The sequence below is a fragment of the Diachasma alloeum genome, unplaced genomic scaffold (assembly GCF_001412515.2).
Source record: "Diachasma alloeum isolate Michigan unplaced genomic scaffold, Dall2.0 Dall_scaffold_00674, whole genome shotgun sequence".
NCBI lineage: Eukaryota > Metazoa > Arthropoda > Insecta > Hymenoptera > Braconidae > Diachasma > Diachasma alloeum.
The window spans coordinates 129,754-151,701 of record NW_021680806.1 but is presented as its reverse complement, the minus strand read 5'-3'; the positions used below and the strand labels follow the sequence as shown (position 1 = coordinate 151,701).

Here is a 21,948-nt window from a genome sequence, read left to right as displayed (position 1 = left end):
GGCCCCAATGAAAGTGTCCCGATACCGTTATCACGACCCAAAATGCGTCAGGACTCGTGGAACTAATGACACTATCAACAAAGCTGTCTAAAGGCGGAAATAAGCGAAACATAACTTAAACTCGATAAAAAAAATACTGCAGATCGCGTGATTGCAGAACAGGTCCCTAGGCGGAAGTCGAGAATTTTTCTGGCAAAAAGCCACTTTAAAAAAACCTCCCCAACAACCCAACATAAACATCATCATGAGTCTTGTCTATCTGATGTTGGAACGCGTGAAGAAGTCGTGGCTTTAAACTCGTGGGAATATTCCCATTGCTATAATGCGAAAAAGAAACACAAACCTGAGGACAATGACTGAACATTACCACTCAAACACGAGTAAATTACCTCATTTTTGGACTTCCCCAGGGAAATTAAGAAAGGAAAACAATTGTGTAACATTCCCATGATATCGTTTTCATTAAAACTCTCAATTTTCATTAAATTCCAGATGGCAATTCTCAAAGCACGCGTCTGGTCACTGTTGTTTCTTCTCAATGTCCTCAAGAGCACAGTAGCAACTCCTCTCTACACATCGCCATTCTCCGGTGTAGGTGAGTACTCCTCCACATGATTTTTACACGGTTTTTAACTCCCCAAGAGACTCATAAATCACGTTTCTAAGAGAGATATCTCACACTCGTCGGAGCGTGAAAGCGAGAAAGAAAAGTAAAGGCGGAAATCAGTGCGGGTATGATCAAGGTGCGTAAGGCATGGGCGACATTGACCGTGTCCTCCGTTAGTGCTCGTTAAAATCCCCCAATGTGTGGGCGAATCTGGTCATCTCAACAATTCGCTGAATCCACTGGGATTAACGGTCAACGCCGTCCCAACAACTGATAAATGCCATTCATAAAAACAAAAGGAATTCTATTCTATTCCGAGTGAATCCAGGTCACGGTGTCACGAAATATCCCAGGATGACTCATCGTGAACAAAATAGTAGTAAAAAGTGGAACGACTCGTACGTCAGTCACGTGCAAATTATTCCATTGGAATAAACTCATGATAAAATAAATGCTAATGGCTGAGAAATTTGTTGGCGCTTTGGGATTGAATCAATTTCGAATGGATAAAAGAACGGGTAAATACGAGAATACGGGGAGCCCAAAGACGACGGGGGATATACCGTTAAGTTTCAATGTATGAAAGGCTAGTCAGGGAACGATGTGGGTCACAGTCATAGCCCAATGTAACAGCTCGTTTCCCGGTTCGACTCCTTCGTAATCTCAGTTTGCTCCGGTCAGTCTCCCTTTCCCCTCTTGCCTTCAATAATTTACAGCGATGCACCTCTCTCATTTTTCTCCTTTTTTTCAAAGTGTTTTTCGATCCAAGCCCTACGCATTCCATTAGTCTGGCCTACCTGAGGTGGAAACAGGTATTCTCGCCTCTTTGAAGGATTGCCCTGAGCTCCAAAACGACTCTTATCTCGGTTGTAAAACGACTCATTACTTCACTGATAAAACTCGTTATTTAATATTGAATAGATGGTATGGGAGGAAGGAGGAAGGGGGAATTAATGCTGAAGATTAAAAACGAGGAAGAATTATTATTACAGAATCTGGAATGTAAGGAATGCAGATACCGGTATATTTAAGGCACATGAAATTCACAGTTAGGATTGCAATCACGACCTTGTAACAGACATTTCTCAATTCCAATGCCGCTGTTAATGATAATGCATTAACGAATTAATGATCATTATCAATGATTCTAGGTATTGGGCGAAACATCCGGCATTTACCATGCGTATCACTGAAGACTGGAGAAACTGGTGTCTGTATGTTCGCCTTTAACTGTGTTAAAGCTAATGGAACACATCTTGGGACCTGTCTGGATAGATTTTACTTCGGTAGCTGTTGTAAGATCAGTGATGAGCCGGAGATATTCCCGCAAGATAATTCTATTGATGAGCCCAATGGGCTAGGATCGACTAGTGCACCGCTTGACAATAATGACATTCCGGATTATCACAGCAAGCCGAAACCTGAGAAGGTGCCAGATGATGTGATCACTGAAAAACCGATTAGGAGTACTTATACAACACCGACAACAGTGAAAATGACGACGACAATGACGAGAACATCCACGACTCCGATTCCCCCCTCGATAGCGCTATCAACGTTCCAGACGATTCAAGACAGTAAGACATCGACAGTAACCAAGGCACCGACGACTGTCCATTATTCGAGACCTAGTACGACTGAGAGGACTGTGACGACACAGAAGATTGCGACGACTGAGACTTTTGTCAACAGACCAACAACTTCTTCGTCAGTCTCCACAACACAACAAATCACAATACAGCAAATCACATCGACGGAGAGAGCTCCAGCCACGAGGTTTCCACCGAGAAATGCAACGACTACTCAAGCTTCTACTAGCAGAAGACCCATCTCGACGACAACCAGAAGACCTTTGACCTCTGCAATTCCGAAGAAACCCACGCTGGTTACTAAGAGGCCTAGCAAGCCCACCAATGCGAGTTCCTTCAAACCCTCGAACAGTTCTTCGAAACCATCGACGGCAAGTGTATCAAAGCCATCTACTTCTCAATCCACAAGACCCGTTGTTACGACGACTGTGCTTTCGACATTAAAACCTGTTACCCAAAACACCACTCTCTCGTCATCAACTGTTCTGGTAACAAAACCGAAACCTAACGTAACAACAACCCTTTTGACTTCGACGAAGAAGCCGAGTGTTGGGACAACAGAGCAGATTACGAAACCCACGAGTTTACCGACAAGAGGAACCGTTGGGACGACAGTTAGACCGAGGCCCAGTACGAAGCCTACGAAGACAACTGTGACGTCGGCCAAACCTACGAAAACGACTGTGGTGTCGGCCAAACCCACGAAGACATCAGTAAAGCCGACAATTGGAGATAAAGTGAAGCCGAGGCCTTCGTCGACGACGGTCAAGCCATCGACAAAGCCGAGACCATCTTCAAAGCCGAGCAAACCTGGAAAGCCGAGCAAACCGCCACTAGGAAGCACTATTGGGTCAACTGTAACCATTCAGACTACTGTTCCATCTACTTCGACTGCTGGAACTACTCCCTCGACGTCGACAACTGCAAAACTTTCATCCACAAGCACAACTACAACAACTACAAGGACTACGACCACAACAACCACAACAGAGGAACCTGTCACTCTAACAAATGAGATTCTCCCTCCAAAGATCGCTATCACCACTGAAAACATCAGCAGTCCACCGCCCACGTCCTCGACCGAGGGCTTCGTCACCTGGAGCTCGAATTCCGATGACGACATGACACCTACGAGCACCTCATCAACCACCTCAACAACAACGGAACCAGGTACGTTAACGTTCAATCTGGGTCACTAAGTGGATTTTCCTTTGAGTTAAAAATGCCGTGTTAACTTGGAATTCCGACGTAACGGGTTCTGAAGTTCAATCCATTTCCTATATTTTGTCTCGGTCGGTTGAATGGAGTTTTAACAGTCCATTCAATCCTGTTATAATGACAAGACAAGACGTAACGATAGTATTCCACATGATCCGTTGATCCAAACATTTTCGTCTTTTCGCTTTAATGTTTCTGAATCAGTAGCGGAGTCGTAAAACTATACGAGACAGCTCGACTCCCACCTAGTTTCTGATTAATATCTTCGAATTTGGAGGAGATACCAACAGTCCCACAGGGCCGAAGAACAGGTGTTCGAGGCAGATAAAAGCTACAAATGAAAGTGTTTGCTGGAAATTCCCTCTCGAAATCGACTTTTACCATTTCACTATTGAGATAGTGTTCTATATTCCGTTTTTGTCGATTGAATGGTATTCCAATAGTCTACTCAGTCCTATTGTTATTCTAAAACGAAACGACAAAATACAATCGTTCGTTCGATCCATCCATAACTTGCATTATTCTCATGTTTTTTAATCAATCGCAAAGTAGAATCAGAAGGATGAGGATAGTTCTATAAGGACCTGTTCAGGATCAGTGAAAGCAACAAAATAATTGAATAAATATCTCTAAAGAAAATCGATTTTTTTCGCGTCACTATTGAGATAGTAGTATATATCTCGTTTTGTGATTGAATGGTTTATTCACGCCTGTTAATAATTTGAAGCAAGAAGAGAAGATGCTATCGATTTGCTGATCCATAGGCTAATGCTATTATACTGATGTTTACGGATTAGTAAAACAAAGTTATAAAACGATACGAGATAGCTCAACTCCCGGGTGAACTTTCGATGAATATTTTTGGGTATGAGGGAGACGGAGAAATTCCCACCAAGTTCTCTTTGGAGCAAATATGAACTAAAGAAAAACATATCTATTAAAAAACCTGGAATCTGTGTCGAATTGCAAGATTTTTATCAAAAATTGAAGTCTGAGTGAAATCGACTTTTACTACTTTACTATTGAGACAGCTTTTTCTACATTTTTTCATCTGTACACTTTTCTATCGAACTTGCTATGGTGAATCAATCAACTTCTCCTAAAAACGACTTCTGCTAAAAAAAATTGATAGTTGCTAAAAAGATGTTATTGAAAATAATGCAATCTCCCTTCAATGCTTTTTTTTTTAACTGAACGGAAAGCTAAGTCGACCTAGATTGCTGTACCTCCGTACTGAAACAGTGATTTAATGTTTTAAAAATCTTTACCCTTCTCTTCTCACTTTTCTCAGAAGTGACAGAGACTCAATGGTCGCCTATTACCACTCCCGACGGCTGGGTAATCATCCAATCTCCGAGCACAAAGAGACCTGAAGCTGAGAATGTGACAGAAGGTAGCAAAGTCACGTCAACATCATTACCTACAATTTCAGGTGAGACATCAACATCTCTTTGAAGTTTCTAGCTCCCTTCATTCGTTCATAAAGTTTTAATTATCCCGAGTAGAAATTTCGTCGGGAGCCCCCAACGTGCATTGGGAACCTATGAGTTTGTTGCGAGTTACTGACTCGTCGGTTGTACCTGACGTGTAACCCGTAGGTTCCAACTGCAACAATACTCGTAGGGACGATTATTGTCGGTTACAGATGAGTTCACCACCGATCACTAACTCACGTAGCTCAACCCGTTTGTAACTTATTTGTTCCTTCTAAACTGTTAACGGCATTCAATGATCCAAGTCCAGCCGGGCATAACTGGTCGAGAACTATCAGTACACTGAATAAGGGTCAAAATCAACAGTCAGAAATGAAGGTCAAAAATAAGGATCAGAAATAAACGTCAGGAATAAGGGTCACGAGAGTCAGGAATAAGGATCAGGAATTAGTGTCGAAAATAAGGGTCATGAGGGTCAGAAATGAGAGCCGAAATACACGTCAGAAATAAGGGTCACGAGGGTCAGAATGGAAATTCAATATTGAGGGTCTCAAGGGTCAGGAATAAGGTTCATTAATAAGGGCCAGTAATAATGGTCAGAAATAAAGGTAAAAAATAAGGGTCAGAATTAAGGTTTAGGCATAATAATCATAAGTCAATCGTCAGAGAATATGAATCCTCGCCTTATCTAGCATATCGGAATATTATATTCTCAAGAATTACAGGATAGTGGACTTGGACTTCAGCACAGCAGACGATCATCAAAGTTAAGTAACATTAAGTACGGTTCAGAATTGGATGGGTGACCACTCACCGGAAACGTGATTTTTTTTTCTTTTTCTGCGTATGTAAATCGATTCTTATCATTGGGCATGCTTTTCCATGGCCATTAATGAGTTATTCATCATTGACAAATTGTTGATAATAATTAGATGAATAAATAATTATGCGGGTTTTTGATGGGTTACAACCTACGTGTAACTTGTGAGGTAACTGCGTGACGTTTCCGTGAGTTCCTTGTAGGTTGAAACCTATGTGGAACCGGTTACCATGTCGGTTGCAACTGATAGGTAACTGATGATAAACCGACGAAATTTCTACTCGGGATGAGTTGTGATGTATATAGTCGGCCTTGCGATCGAAGGTATTAAAAAAGTCAACAAATTTGACTGTCAAACGTTTATTCTTTCAACCGCAGGACCGACTATATTCGGGTAATATGTTCAATAGCGTTCACTATCCATCAAGTGTGGGTATCGAGATTGGCTCGGCAATTGTGAATTTATAACTCTTTGGTGTATCCATACATTGACATGGATGAGGAGATAGATATCCGGGACCACCCATTTCGCCACTTTTCTTCTAAAGGCAATTAATTTTTTAATTAAGTCAGATATAGTTTTTGTGACATCTGCTTGAAAACTGTACGTTTCTGAACGGTTTAGTGTAAGGAAAACCGTTGTTTTCTGCACGGCGTGCGTAAAGGTCACGAGCGTGGGTTAGGGTTATGCCACAATGAATGCAACGCCAGATGTACGCAACGCTTACAATTATCACAAATAATCGAAAAATGGTTCAAGGATTGTTTCACGCATTGCGTACGTTTCGGGGTGCATCCACTATGGCATCATTCTTAAGGAGATTCTACAATGAAAGCAACGTAGGTTTGACGCAGCTCTTGAAATTATTAAAAATTGCTCGTTCAACTGTTTTTCGATTGTTTTGATAATTGCAAACGTTGCGTATATCTGATGTTGCATTCAGTGTAGCATAGCCCTAACGCACGCTCGTGAACTTTGCATCGTAAGAGAATCCCCGCCAAATCATACGCAACCTATAGGGCGCCACTGTACACGGAGAGAAATGTACGAGAAAAATTACCGTGCTCACACAGTAAAGTGGGTTCAGATGGTCTTTCCAGGCGAAATGTACCGCAAGGAGTAGGAAAAAGTACTGTTGCACGAGTCATTTTTCGGATAAATGTGGGGAAAAATTCTAGTGCAGCACGGTGAAATCGAAGCGGCAATAAATTTTTACGAGAAATACGTGAAAAATTATGATACTGCACGGAGAGAAGAGCCATGGGAAAGAGTCCCATGTCAAATTTACGACTTGTATGTATTTCTAAAATTTAGGAAGCATTACTATGCTATGGTAATGATTCCTATGGGGTATGGCATTACATACTATGGGCCATGGTAAGTCTCTCGATGGGAATGAAGCCTATGAACATAGGAGAAATTACTATATTGAATAGTACCCTCTACCATGTTACAGGGTAGAGTGTACTATTAATTATAGCAAAGGGACCCATAGTCGTTTGGTAAAGTTTACCATAGTTTATAGGAGAGATTACCATACACTATGGTAACATGACCTATATTATATGGTAAAACGTGAAAGTCATAAAATGTCACGAATATAAAAGATAATGATCACTAAACTATATCATGATAATGATGAGTATAATGAGATAGAAATTTCAAGTGGGATATATATTTATATTTAACGTATTTGGTTTCGACGCTGTTTCAATAATTACAGAGTATTTTCTTATAATGTTGGATTCTTTCCTATTAATAATCATCAATATACCTAGATTAATCATATCGAATATCTTAAGGATCATATTTAACAATAACATATTTACATCAGTATTTTAATATCAGAATATACATATCTACAGAATAGTGGGATTTTTTGCCCCAAATTTTACCTAATCATTGGAAGAATTTTTGGCATTACGGTGCTATAAAAATTATTAAAAAATTCAGATGTGAGTAATTAAACTCAACAACTTTGCATGAGAATTTAGACCCAACGTTTCGGAACGTATTGCTTTTCATTCCCGGAGGTAGCTATATACGATAGGATACAAAATTTCATTTGTCGAAATGTTAATGTCGACCACCTCTTATCATTTATATCAATTTCATAGGATTGGAAATGTCTTTCAAAGGAGTATTCTTGTAATTGTTGAGTAACAAGAATAACTTGATTATTTGGCTCTAGGATTACGATATTGATCAAATGTAATTGAGGACCAGCCTCGGTCGGCATCATCAATATTACGTTTTCCCTGATATCATGTCCCAAATAATTGAGAGTTTACTATTGTAATATCACTAGATCGATTGGACGGGAGAACTGGCTGAAAATGACGATAATTTGAATCTAATTCTAATTTCTTGTTAAGAGCTGGACCAGGGAGAAAAGGTGGTGGTAAAGACTTGTTGATGAGTAACCGATAATTCAATTTTAATTGTGCCTTGATGGCTATTTTTAATATTTTCTACGATATCGAGAAAAGGAGAGATTACCATGTATAAATAGTACTGATTACCATCCACATGGTAATCTCTCCTATAATAATGGTTGTCGTTGCTATATTGTATAGTAATGCCTACCATGTTCGAATGGTATTGATTACTATACAACATAGTACACTTTACTGTTGAACATAGTAAAAATTACTATTGAGATTGACTTAGAAACCCTTTTATCATAATTTATGGTAACCTCTACCATACAAAAGTAACCCCTACCATTCACTTTTCTCCGTGGGGTTGGTAAATTTTCCCGGTGCTCTACCTGAATCCTAGGACCCGATCGCGCATTCGTACGATTTCGGCATTCTTTGCCCCCCCCCCCCCGCAACCACGAAATCAACTTAACGTGACCAGATGATTTATTTCGTCGCCTCCTCAGTCTCCTCTCTCATATATCTCCTTACTGAAACCCCAGGTTAATGTTTTCCCTAATATCAATTCAGTGAAATATTAATTAGTTTTGTGATAAAACGTTTAAGAAATAAAGTATGTGCCCTTTATTTTCTCTTCATGAGGTGTATGCTAAAAACGCGCGACCAGTTAAGGGTTAACGCGACGTTTGCAATTGTTTGAATCAATCAATCAACTATTTTTCGATTATTTTAACAAGTGCAAGCGTTGCGTCAAGCCTACCTTGCGTTCATTGTAGAATCTCCTTTACGCACTCGAAATTTACTTCATGACACTAGGATCGAAAAACCGCGATTCTAATCGATTTTCGGGCCCAGTGCCTTACAATATTGTATATTACACGGTGATAAAACTATCATCTGACTCATATGATTACACGGAGAGAAATATTCAAACGCAATTATGTATTTTTTTCGTAATTCCGGAGCGCAATGTGGTTGTAGGAAATTTTATGGAATGGTCACATAATTTTTACCGAAAATCATGGAATTTTTCCAGAGCGTTCCGTAATTTTTATCTGAATCTCCTGTGAAAAATTACGATACCGTCACTTAAATTTTCTGAGTCAATTTCGTAATCGGTGAGCGAACTGTGCGTTCCGTACTTTTTACTGAACATTTCTCTCCGTGTATAAAAGTCTTTGCCTTCGGCTGGGATTATAAAGTCACATTCGTCATATAATACTTTGATCGCCTGATGACATAATGTACTATTACGCGCACTTTTGAAGTTTACGCACTCATGCGCGATAGTATATTATGTCATCAGGCGATAAAAGTATTGCACGCCTTCGGCTCGGATTATAAACCCACATTCGCCAGATAATGCTTTTATCGCCGTGTGACATACGATATTTTATGTCGTTGGGCCCGAAAACCGCGATCTAACCGAGCGAAGCGAGGCGAATGCACTTGCATATTCGTCAGAATTTTTTTTTCGGCACAGTGACGAAGCATATTTGTTGTCAAAACGTTCAACCTTGTAGCACGCGCAGCGTGCGTAAAGCGAGGCTTCACGAACTGAGTGACAAGAAACAACCACTACTGTTCCGTACGTCGAACTCGGCAAGTATCACAAAAAATAGGGTAGGTTGCACATGCATGCAAAAAAGTCGAACATTCCGCACTAGTAAAACAATGGAGGTAGCGATGCCTGTACCGCTCATCAGCCAATACCGCTCGCCGGTTTTTTTCCATAACCACTTACTTTTTCAAAAAAATTTCTCACTCAATGTGATGAAGGGTCTACTATCAATATGTTATTCCCTTTCTTCACCCCTTTAAATTACGAGAACAGCACCCCATGGTTTTCGGGCCTTCACCATGTAATTTGAGGCCAATAAATTAGTCCCTATACCACTCATCTAAGGAATAACAATAATTCTTGCATTCAACCCATGATTTCGGCTGAAAATTATAGACGCATAGCATGTTTTAGCTATTGCGCTAGATATTTTAACATCATGGACTCTCAATTCTTGCTGAAATTTCGATAAATTATCAAACAACGAAGACGAGAGTTGAGTGAACGGTATTGACTGCATGCGGCCAGTACCGCTCACTCAACGCCCGTCTTCATTTTTTAATAAATTATCGAAATTTCACCAAAAAGTTGGGGTCTGTAATGTCAAAATATCTACCTGAACAACCAAAGAATACTATGCAACTGGAATTTTTATCCGAAATCATGATTTGGGCTACAAGAATTGTCGTTGTTCCTTAGGTGAGTGGTACAGACATTACCTCCCCTATACTATTTTTGCTCTTAATTCAAAAGCATGATACAGTGGACTCTCCTTTATCCGCCGACTCCGTAATCTGCGCTCACTCCCCTCGAGGCCTGTTGCCCCTCAAAAACCTTCCACCACTCCATATCTATCGTGCATTCTTCTCATTGACGCCATGCGCTATGAAATGCGCAGTGGGTCACAAATGTAAACCACTGCCACGATTCCCCCCACTATTCCCGACCCTTTCCCTCTTATAATGCTGCTGTAAACTTGACGAGTGGGGATGTTCCTTTATCTGCGTTTCACATAAAATGACGTCACGACCGAGTCCCGAGGCCTGCGGATAAAGGAATGTGCACTATATGACGTCAAAATTCAACTCCTACCAACTCTTAACGACACCCAGGATCCACAATGGGGGCGTTGATAGTATAGGATAAAGAAATTGTAAATTGAATTGTAGACGCCTCTTCTCCACATCACGCCTATATTCATCACAACGTTTATTTATTTGTTTATTTGTTGGGGTTTAACGTCACATCAACAGCTAGGTTATTAGTGACGGGCTCGCGACTCTTTCATGACGTTAGAGCTCACAACTGTTTCCTCTGTAACTTGTAGGTTACTATGTTAGAACAGTATTGCCAGTGAAAGATCAGAATGCAATTACACATGATAGTGAGAATCAGCTGTAGTCAACTAGGTTTCCGAGACACGTGAAACTTTAGGTTGTATGTACACTGATAAAATGATTAATTTATTCCAAACGAGATTCGTTAACTATTAACGAATGGTAGAGTTGAATATGACCAAATGAATATTCGTTAATAGTTAACAAATGGTTTACTTGAATGGCGAAAGTCAAGTCAAACAAGGCTCTTCAAATATACATTCGTTAACTATTAACGAATGAACATTTGGTGGGACCGAATAGACCCTAATCTTCAACCAAAATCCATTCGTTAACAATAACTAATCCGTTCTATCAGTGTACATAATTCGAACATGCTCAATTCTATTTTCTCTCGGTATTTTCACGTTTTTTTCAAATATTCGTAATGGTGTCCTCACATTATTTGACTAAATCAAATAATCCAGAAATAATTCGCCGGTACCAGATTGCGAATCCAGGACCTGTGGCTTTGTAGGCGGACATATTACCAACTCGGCCATACACCTGACTCATCATAATGTCTTTACCATGATCTTTACAATTCTCTCAACAATAATTAATTCTTCATATTGTTCTTATTTCTCCAGTCGAAATTACAACGCAAGAGACAAGTGCAGAGCCCACGACATCAAAGCCGACAGTACCGACTGCAACATCTTCAACAGTCCCGGCCGTTACCACTGGAACACCTGACACACTCGACAGTTTCAATATGTCCGACTACAAGCAAGGTGGGTATCTAAATAATAAACATTATTTGAAACAATTATCATTAGAGTATACACGTCTCTCGAGGACAATGGAGAATTGGTTAAGTTTAAGGACACTGAAGAAAAGTTCTGGGACAGTATGAGAAAAAAAAAATCGAGGGGGGTACCGGTTGATCCGGTCGATCGAATGAGAGATCTGTTCAGTCGGGTGCTCAACAATATGGCTGGGGCACTAGGTACCATGAATATTATTAAGGCAATTAACCGAACAATGTTTATTCTTGCAGTATGCGGAAGAAGATTGTTTCCCGAATCTAGAATTGTGGGTGGAGATCGAAGTCTATTTGGAAAGTGGCCTTGGCAGGTAAATAAACAAATCATGCGGAATATTATTCATGATGGAATTCAATTATCATTTCTCGGTATGTTTCAATTCAATTTTCTTTTTATTTGAAGTGGGATTAAATTTTTTTATTTGTTTAGATATCGTTGAGACAATGGAGGACATCTGCATACTTACACAAATGCGGTGCTGCATTGCTAAACGAGAATTGGGCGATTACTGCAGCTCATTGTGTTGAAAAGTACGTTGAATAATCTTCTGAAAATACACTTGATCCATCTTCCATGAAAAAACGTGGGTAAACAACAGTTTTGCCGTTAACGGAATTTTATTTTGCAGAAATTGCTTGAATTCCCAATTAAATTCGAATTTAACGAGTTAAATTCGTTGGAATCCCCGGAAAGATAATCTTCAATTCATCTTTAAAGACAAGAGAAAATCTATAATAAAAAGAAGGCCAAAATGTGTCACACGTTTATTTTCTTCTCTCTTCTCTATAATAAAAAGAAGACAATTGAAAATATTTCTTATCATTCACATTCAGTTCGAAATGTTGCATAAAAATTGGTAGTAATTATTCACTTATTCAATGCATTGTATTAGAATGGAGAATGGTATCGTGTTGATATGCGCACCGAGGACTCGATCTCCTTTCTTAAAAAATCATAAAAAGTTTGAACATTCTTTTAAAAATTTGAATTCGTGTTGAATAAAATCGTCCAATCAGTGTTCAAGGGAAAATTGTCTTCCACTGGAAAGTTACCTCTAGAGATACCATTCGCAAACACAAATCCATCAGATGAGGATAAACGTTATATTTCCACTTTAGTGTACCACCGAGCGACCTTTTACTCCGAATTGGTGAGCATGACTTGGCGAACGAGGACGAACCCTATGGTTTCCAAGAAAGACGCGTGCAAATTGTTGCGAGTCATCCAAACTTCGATCCAAGGACATTTGAGTATGATCTCGCTTTGTTGAGATTTTACGAGCCACTGTTGCCGTTTCAACCGAATCTCTTGCCAATCTGTCTCCCCGATGACGATGAGGGATATGTGGGGCATACGGCGTACGTCACGGGATGGGGAAGATTGTACGAAGGTAATTGTCGAAGTTACAATTACCAATTTCGTAGTGTTCCGCACATTCTGAAATTTTAAATTTTCTTTGAATTACAGATGGGCCGTTGCCATCGGTTCTGCAGGAAGTTTCTGTACCTGTTATCAATAATACTGTTTGCGAATCGATGTACAAACAGGCTGGATTTATCGAGCACATTCCGCACATATTCATCTGCGCTGGGTGGAGAAAAGGAGGATTCGATTCGTGTGAGGTAATGGTGAAAAAAGAAATCATAAAAAATTGGGTGCGCTATTTCAAGGTAGTGGAGACAACATACGAAATTCATTTGACGAATCTTGTTGAATACGAAGTGCTTCCAATGACACGTCATTTCAAGGGATACTGTCAAATAGACTTTTTATGATAAGCGTCAGTGAGATTTTCCCACCAGCCCATAAAGTCATTCAAGGTTCCTAATTTAGTGCATATCATCAATATGGATTATGAGGGATGCTATGGGATTGGATATCTCAGAGACATTGCAGGATTGTGACTTATTGAAGATTTGAAAAGATTTATTTACGCGAATAATGATAGGACTAGCTAAGAGTTGTACACTGTTGAGAAAAAATTGAATTATCATGAATGATTTCATTAATTCGAAATCAGTGATTTCAGAAAAATAAAGGTAATAAATAATAGAGGTGGAGCAAAACAGGTTGTGTCAAATTATGAAAATCAAAACTGGCAATAATAACTGGCAAATAATAACAAATTCGTTGGATTCCACTCCGCCAATCTTGAGCTAATAACGATGAAAAGCGGTCCATTTTACCATGTTGCTATGACAGTGAGGACGGCATTTTATTATCATCGTTGACAGGCGTGTCAATTTCAAAATCACGAATTTCGTAGCATGGTTCACACTACGCCAGTGCGCCACTGATTTCGGTGATTTCATTGGTTTGCAGACGATTTTACGTGATTTCGGAGTGATTTCGGAATTATTTCATGTCAGAGTGGTGCCGTGATTTCGGGAGTGAGTAGACCCTCGATTGAATTTGATTTATGGGGGATCGTAAAACTTCTAATATCTGAATATTTATTTTTCTCGGATATCAGCTAATCAGAACGCAATATCCAAGGCTAACCAAAAATTGTATTTCGCAATTGCATTTGTTTTTTCCGCGAAATATCGCACTCCGATGGATCGACCGATGCGAATGAAAGAAGTATTCAGTTGTAGTATGCAGGGACCGTCAAATATCTGATGAATTTTGAAGGTCGAGGGCAATTCGGAGGATAATTTACTCAATTGTGATTTTGGCCGAGCAGAGTGCGGTGTTGGGAGTTGGTAGGCGGAAAAAATAGACCAGGAACAAATAGTTCACACATCCAAGACATGTTAGAACATGTTAGACTACGGAAAAAATAGATTCTAGTGCGGGATTCTTTGGGGTTACGTGACTCTTTCCACCCAAATGTGGGGAATATTTATCAAAAGAAGGGAAAACAATTGATAGCTGATAATTCACCCGTAGTCCGGTGGATTATCAGCTATAATACCCTAAGTCCTTCAAAACTATCGCATATTTCCCGATAGCATAGTTAGTTGCATAGCGACGAGAGGGATCTGAATTAGTTTTGCAGATTAGAATTCCGAGCGCATAGCGCGAGGGGTTTTATTACAAAGCTGATCCTGATTGTTAATTTGCAGGAAAACTTGAGGGAATTATCAGCTGTAATACCCAGAGACCTTCAAAATTATCGGATATTTTCTGAAAGCTTCGTCGTTGTAAACAAATGAACGTAAAAATCCCTAATGCGCAGCACGAGAGATTCTTCTGCAAACTTGACACACTCGTTTTTTTTTGCAGGGAAGCTCGAGTCAGTTTCCACGGGGGACTCACTCGACGAGGAAATCTTTTCTTTTTCAATATGAAAAATTACCAGTGGAATTATCAAAAATTATCAACTGAATACTATGTTGACTATATAAAATAATAGTCGAATAGTGCAAGTCTATTGGCTGAAATTTAAATGGGAAAAATTCTTGATAGAATTCTCTTCTGATTGGTCCACGGGACATCAAATACCGCAATCCTATTGTTCGGAAGGGTGATGGGGGAAATAATCGATATAATGCTCTTTTGATTGGACCACGGGACGTCGAATACCGTAATTCTATTGATCGGGAGGGTGATGGGCGAAGAAATCGATATAATTCTCTTCTAATTGGTCCACGAGAGGTCGAATACCGCAATCCTATTGTTCGGAAGGGTGATGGGGGAAATAATCAGTATGAAACCATCCGTCTGACTCTGCATTTTTTAATGTGTGCATTGATAATTATTTAAGTGTTTCCACCATATAGAGGTCCGGAAAGTCGAAGGATAGCATATAGTATCCCATTTTCCATGTAATTTATACTTTAAAAATATATAAGGTTTGACCGAGTAGATAGACCGGGGTAATGATACCGCAAGCCACTTTACGAGACAAAACTTTGGAGAGATGATCTTGGTCTCAATTAACATGAAAATCATTGCCTTTATCTCACTATTGAAATAGGCTGTATCGACTCCTCTCGTGATGACTCCGAGTCAATTTATCTCATCCCGCTCTTAAATTTTTTGTGCTTTTTAATGTAAAATTTCGTTTTTTGTCTCGGTTTGTCTCGTCTAGATTTTCTACATATAAAAAACGCGAAAAACTGGAAACCGAGATGAGATAAATTGTCTCGGAGTCATCAAAAGAGGAGTCGATACTAAGTATTGCAAGACTGCTCCGGAATTATTGATTATTTTCTTCCAACTTCCCTGCATAGAAAAAATGTGCCCTATTCTGCAGAAAAATTCAACACATATTATTTCCTATGCAACCAAGTTATCAGAAAATAACCGATAATTTTGAAGACCTCGGGGTATTACAACGGAAAATTTAATGAAATATTAAACTTTTCAAGAGTTTACTTCTCCAACTTTCTTGAATTTTCAATTGATGAGAAATTCAAGAATCTATTTACCGGAACGCCCTGATTTCTATTAATTTTCCTGGAATAATTTAAATGAAATGTACAGTTTCCGTAGATTTTTTCATCCAATTGTGAATTTCCCAAAAGTGTGCCGAAAGAATCAGCCAAAATTACTTGACATTATGGAGCGAGTTTTCAAGTCTAACGGTGAATGGTCATAAGCCTTAGTCACACATTTATGATCATGTTTTCAAGGGAGTGTGTGTTCCTCAAAGCATGAGCCTGAAGAGCAGAAAAATGCATCCGAAAAACCCTATTTCAAAGACTTAGAATTGGTCAATTCAATAGTTTTATACTTTTTTGACTTTTTAGGATCAATTTCGGAGTAACACTGAAGACTAGTGGACATTGATTTTTTATCTGCGTCTGCGCTAAAGGTCTTCTCCGGTTGTTTCTTGAAACAATGAGAAGCCTTCTAGACTTCCTAATGCTTCCCCCATGGAAAACTATATATGGCGAAAATATATGAGCCTATATAATTTATACATATCATATAAAGGAAATATATGTCAAAATATAGGACATAGATGCCGGTATATGTGAAAATATAGTAAATTAGCCCATAGTCGTGAATGAATTATATATAAAGAATTATGTACCGTTTCATAAATGACAAGTATATGACTCACACATATATTATACATTTCTACATTACATTTCACCCTATATGAATATCTACATGGAAACATATACGTATATGAATCATATATGACACAGATCCACGCCAAATCAGCTGGTCAAAAAAGCCGATGCTGGGGATTTTTGTTTCCTTTTTTTCATGAAATCATGACGATTAAACAAAAATTTTGAAAAATAAGAAAAATTGAAAAATTTGGATAATTGAGGGAGTTATGATTTTTTGAAAATGGCAAATTTTTGTGCAAAAAATTTTTTTTTCCAAATTGGCCTGAATATTTCTGCGGGTTTCAAGCTATCAAATCGTCCTTCGGCACACTCAAAGAACATGAAAAACCCTTCAAAATGCGACGTCATACATAGTATTATCTTCAGTTTGACGGGGTTTATATGAGAAAACGTTTTTTTTTCAGTCGTTAATTACCAAAAAAAAATTTTTTTTTTCAAATCTGAAAATTTCACAAAAAATTGTCAATAAAATGGAAGGAATTTTGGCGGAAATTCGCGTTTACCTTTCGCTCCAGTCCAGTGGTTCTTTCTTTCATTTGGACAAGTATTAAAAATGACCAAAAATCGTTTCGACGAAAACTAGTCATTTTTAAAGAATCGTAACTCCCTCAATTATCAATATTTTCCAATCTTTCTTTTTTTGAAAATTTTTATCTAATCACCATCTTTTCAGAAAAAAAATGAGACAAAAATCCCCAGCATCGACTTTTTTGGCCTGCTGATTTGGCATGGATCTGCATATACATATATAAAAAATCTTGAAAATTATTTAAAGAATCATTATTTGAAATTAAGAAAAAAATGTAAGACAAAGAAAAACCCCTTTCGTTATGTAGTTTTTCTCCTTTTGTTATACAGTTTTTTTCAAATGAACAGTGAAATTTTTGACTTTGCGGTTTAAAAGTTTCGAAAAAAATATAAATTCTACCGCATTTCCAGCAAATTTTGACGGTACATCTTTCATTAATTTCTATTCCATTTTTCCGTGTACATCAAGACCCATTACTATAAAAAATCCTTCAGCTATAAACCACACCACCCAACATTTCGTCCTAAAAGCATTCCTATTCGAGATTAATATAGAACATGATATTATAAAACATGAAGAACCCCTTATCATCCTACCAAATTAAAAAATGATTTCAGGGTGACAGTGGTGGTCCCCTGGTGATCCAAAGGCCACGCGACAGGCGATGGATTCTCGCAGGTGTCATAAGCTGGGGAATTGGCTGCGCAGAGCCTAATCAGCCTGGAGTTTACACGAGAATCTCCGAATTCAGAGAATGGATCAATCAAATCCTTCAGTTCTGAAGGAGCCAACGAATCACATAATAAATCATGAAATAAAAAGAGTCCAACGACTGATGGATGGTTCAAGAATCTCACTGTATCTCAGCTAATCATCTGAGATTAATCGCTTGTGGATCGAAGGAATAGACCCACGAGTGGAAAACAATAACTGGTGATAGTGACGTGGTATTCTTTATCGGACAATGTAATATTACATCAATTTTTCAATTAAATCGCAATGAAATGCTCAGATGGGGGAGACAACAAGTGGTTTGCAGAGAGGAAGTAGGAACTTATTCGTGCCATTATTCATCTGTTATCGATGGCAGACATCTGAAATTCAATGGCGGTCGATTGATCTCACTGGGAGGATTAGAAACTACCAGATACTAATGGCACGTTAATAAATCAATCTCTTACCACTTGTAACCCTGTATTCCCCGTGGAAATGTCTTTATCCATGTATATGTATTATGTGGGGAAGAACAAAAAACGAATACTGCCCAAGATACTTAATTTATTATGAAATATTCTAGGACAATAGTACCCTATAAATTAATTCTTGTCAACTTATGTTCTGTTGATAAACGAAAAACACTATTTCTCTCTCTGGAGAGGGTCTATTTGTAAATATTCCGAATTTGTGCGTAGGTTTTTACTGATTAGTGTATGAAAGGAAATAAAAGAATGATAAGAAATCCAAACTACTTGCAGTGACCGGTGTTTTCCACCCCATTAGTTCTCTGAAAAAGAATTATGAAAAAACTTTCATAATGGGAAAGTTCTTCCAAAGGTACTGGTGATCTATTGTCAATTAGAATTGTCGCCGCTTCGTGGCGATCAAAAACAGGATTCCCTGATGAAGGACACTTTAGTGCTCGAAACGGTGGCAAAAGTGGAAAAATTGGACTTTCTCTCTTGTTTCCTTTCTTCGATTATTTTATTGTAAATTTGCTATGATGACCTTTAATGGCTGAAAAGTGAGGAGTTTTTAATAACGAACGGAAACGGTGGGAATAATTTTGATGACGAGGGGGGGGGGGGGAAGAAGATCCTTCGGCCCAATCAAACAATCGATTGAATCATCTAGCCTAGTCTAAAGAGAATGAAGTCGAGAGTATTCTGCAAAAACTAATTGTTGTAACCTAGATACTATCAGAAGAAGATGGAGACGACCCGGTTAATTCCCCCTCCCCTGTTTACCAGTTACTTTTCCAATCCATTTGACATCCGGTAACTTTGAATCCTGATGGTTTTTTAATATACCGCAGGACGGGATAAGTACGGAGAACTCTCGATCATTTTTATAACATGTTTTACTCGATTACTAGTGGAGAATGAAGATTATTGACGGTAAAAAAAAAACATTTTTGTCACGGGTGTGACGTACCAATGGATGTTACTGGACCGGGTTAAGTGGCTTTTGTGAAAGTCAACCGACTTTTGCTCTGTCCCCCTCGTTGTACCTTTTGTCTTGTCGAAAAATCAATCGCTACGCGACGTCGTGCACTTGTACAAAAGAGGTATAAAGGTGAAAAAAAATATCCACGTTATCGGGAATATGAATCTCAAGTCGTGCGGCAAATAGAAGACAGGGTTAAATTAACGACTGCCTGAATTACACGCATTCTCTGCTGGGGTATAATCAACAATGGTGGTGATTAATAAAAATCACCATGAAACACGAGAGAAGTTTATCACTTCATTTCCTCACTCCATCATAATTAATCATCGTCCCCCATTGAATTCAATTACTCATGCGGTGGTTTCATGATGAAAGAATTCGAAAATAATCTAGCTAAAAGCAAATCAATTATGAAGATTGGTGGAACCCGTCCCTTGTTGTTATACCTCATAAGCATAATGTGAAATAATTTTCATCGTGAGAATTGTCCAGGGGCTAGAAGTTGCTCGTACAACTTATTCAGCCCATGCGCAAAAGTAGCACATAATCATTCATCGTTCCACTTTACGTCATCCTCACGTCTGCTGAAAAAAGGGTATTAAAAAAATTGCCTCCCTCGGTCCCTCACAAACATGATTCAGGCGGGAGAGGGTCAACAAGGTTGACTCGTGATACGCAAAGGTTGAGAGGAGTGGCCGGGGGGGGGGNTCGACATGCCAGATGAAAATCACGTCTCGCAATCAGTGTAACGTGGAGCTGCATGGGAAAATTGTGGGGGCTCCGGTTGTAGCCCAGTGGGTGAACGCGTGATGCAAGCGAAAAGCGGGGGCTGGTTGGTTCGATAGAGCTAACCCAGGCTCGACTCCGGGCCAGGGTCGTGTATGCATCAGGGACATACTCAGTTTTATTGTAGTCCCTGGATACCTTAACCATGTCCACCGATGAATACCGCAAATGCCATTGGAATTGATAAACCGGTATCCAGAGACGTCATCGATGAGCCCTGATTTATAAAAAAGCCGGTTCAGCATTTTTTGAAGATGATTTATTTCATCTTTATATGGGCGAGGCATTTATAAGCGGGTGGATTCGTCATTATTATGTGGGAGAAATCATGATGTAGAGGTGGAAGAGAATTTCTTTTTTTTTAATTTATTGACATACTTTTCTCTTTTCATTTTTGTTATCAATCAAAAGTTAAAAGAAATATTTTGTGGGATATTTCAAACTAATATGTTTTTATACCATTATTTTCTGATGGTGTAAAATACATGGGATCAAAAGGAAATAAACTTATGAAAAATGGCAAGAAGAATGCAGTCAAAATTGCTGAAAAATTCATCAATTTTTCTTAAACTTTTTCGCCCACAACTCATAAATGTTATTTTTTGCTCTTGAATAATAATGTTAATGGGAAAAAAATCACAAGTAAAACCAGCAGGGGTACGAGCCTATCCGATAGAAGGCAGGTGACCGTTGCTTTTTGGGGTATTGTCTATTTCTTTTTCTACCAATTCCATTGGTAGTAAGCTCCCGAATGGATTCGTAGCAATCCCCTGTCCTTATACGGTTGTATACAGGTATACAATCGTAATCACACAGGGTGTCTATAGGAAGATATTAAATCTGCAAATAAAATAGACTTATACAAAAGATTAAATATCTCCGTAACTGTTGAGCCAGTTGGACCACCCAGAATATCAACCTTCAATATTGTAAGAGCTATAATGATACCAAATTTTAACTTGCTATTTTCATTTTTCTCACAATATCGTGCGTACAAGAATGAAAAATTTGAAAAAACGAGAATATGTCGGAAGCTTTGTGTGAACGGATATATCTTTTTTGATTGATCCAGATAGAAGCCGTCGAGACGAGTATTTAAAAAAAAAATTAAATTCGTCAAGTACTTCCTGAGATATTTGAAGAAATATATTTACACAGAAGTTTGCATATCTCAAGAACCGCTGAGCCGATTGGGCCCACACAAAATACCTACTTTTAGTATTATAAGATCTAGAATTACACCAAATTTCAACTTGGTATATCCTTTTTTTCTCAAGTTATCGTGCGTACAAGATTTTTCATGAAAAATGGAAAAACCGCAATATCTCCAAACTGTCCAGGGATCCCCATCAATATTAAATTTCAGTAATATTACCCAAATTTGCCCTTACATTATTGAAGGTTTAAAATATTTTGATTCAATTTTTCCAATATTATAATATTAATAATCTGATTTTTACGAATAATGCAATATTTAAAATTTGTTAATATACAACTGTAAATTTATTACTAAGTGAATAATTCAAATTTTAGAAAGGGGGATTTTCGATTACACAAGTAATCGTCAATCTTCCTACCTAAATTGTCGATTACCCAAGTAATCGTCAATCGTCCTACCTTAAATTAGAGATTGATAAAATACTTAAAATTTGAATATTTGAATTGATGATATTTATTTACTCAA

At 38.5% G+C, this 21,948-nt stretch overlaps 1 protein-coding gene across 1 annotated transcript; it reads left to right on the top strand.

Annotated features, from left to right (window-relative positions):
- The first annotated feature begins 492 nt into the window (after nt 1-492).
- Nucleotides 493-18,753, top strand: LOC107044081 (serine proteinase stubble). Its single transcript, XM_015265830.1, has 9 exons — nt 493-595; nt 1,759-3,366; nt 4,706-4,846; nt 11,577-11,720; nt 11,987-12,063; nt 12,183-12,283; nt 12,872-13,143; nt 13,221-13,375; nt 17,930-18,753. Exons 1-9 carry the CDS (start codon nt 493-495, stop codon nt 18,092-18,094), a joined length of 2,766 nt encoding a protein of 921 aa, XP_015121316.1. The 3' UTR covers nt 18,095-18,753.
- The last annotated feature ends 3,195 nt before the right edge of the window (nt 18,754-21,948 follow it).

Bases quoted from the DNA above. Each gene is read 5' to 3' on its own strand.
- LOC107044081 (XM_015265830.1), top strand. From the start codon at position 493: ATGGCAATTCTCAAAGCACGCGTCTGGTCACTGTTGTTTCTTCTCAAT. The intron at 596-1,758 runs GTGAGTACTCCT...CAATGATTCTAG, and splicing joins ATCGCCATTCTCCGGTGTAG to GTATTGGGCGAAACATCCGG. The intron at 13,144-13,220 runs GTAATTGTCGAA...TTTGAATTACAG, and splicing joins ATGGGGAAGATTGTACGAAG to ATGGGCCGTTGCCATCGGTT.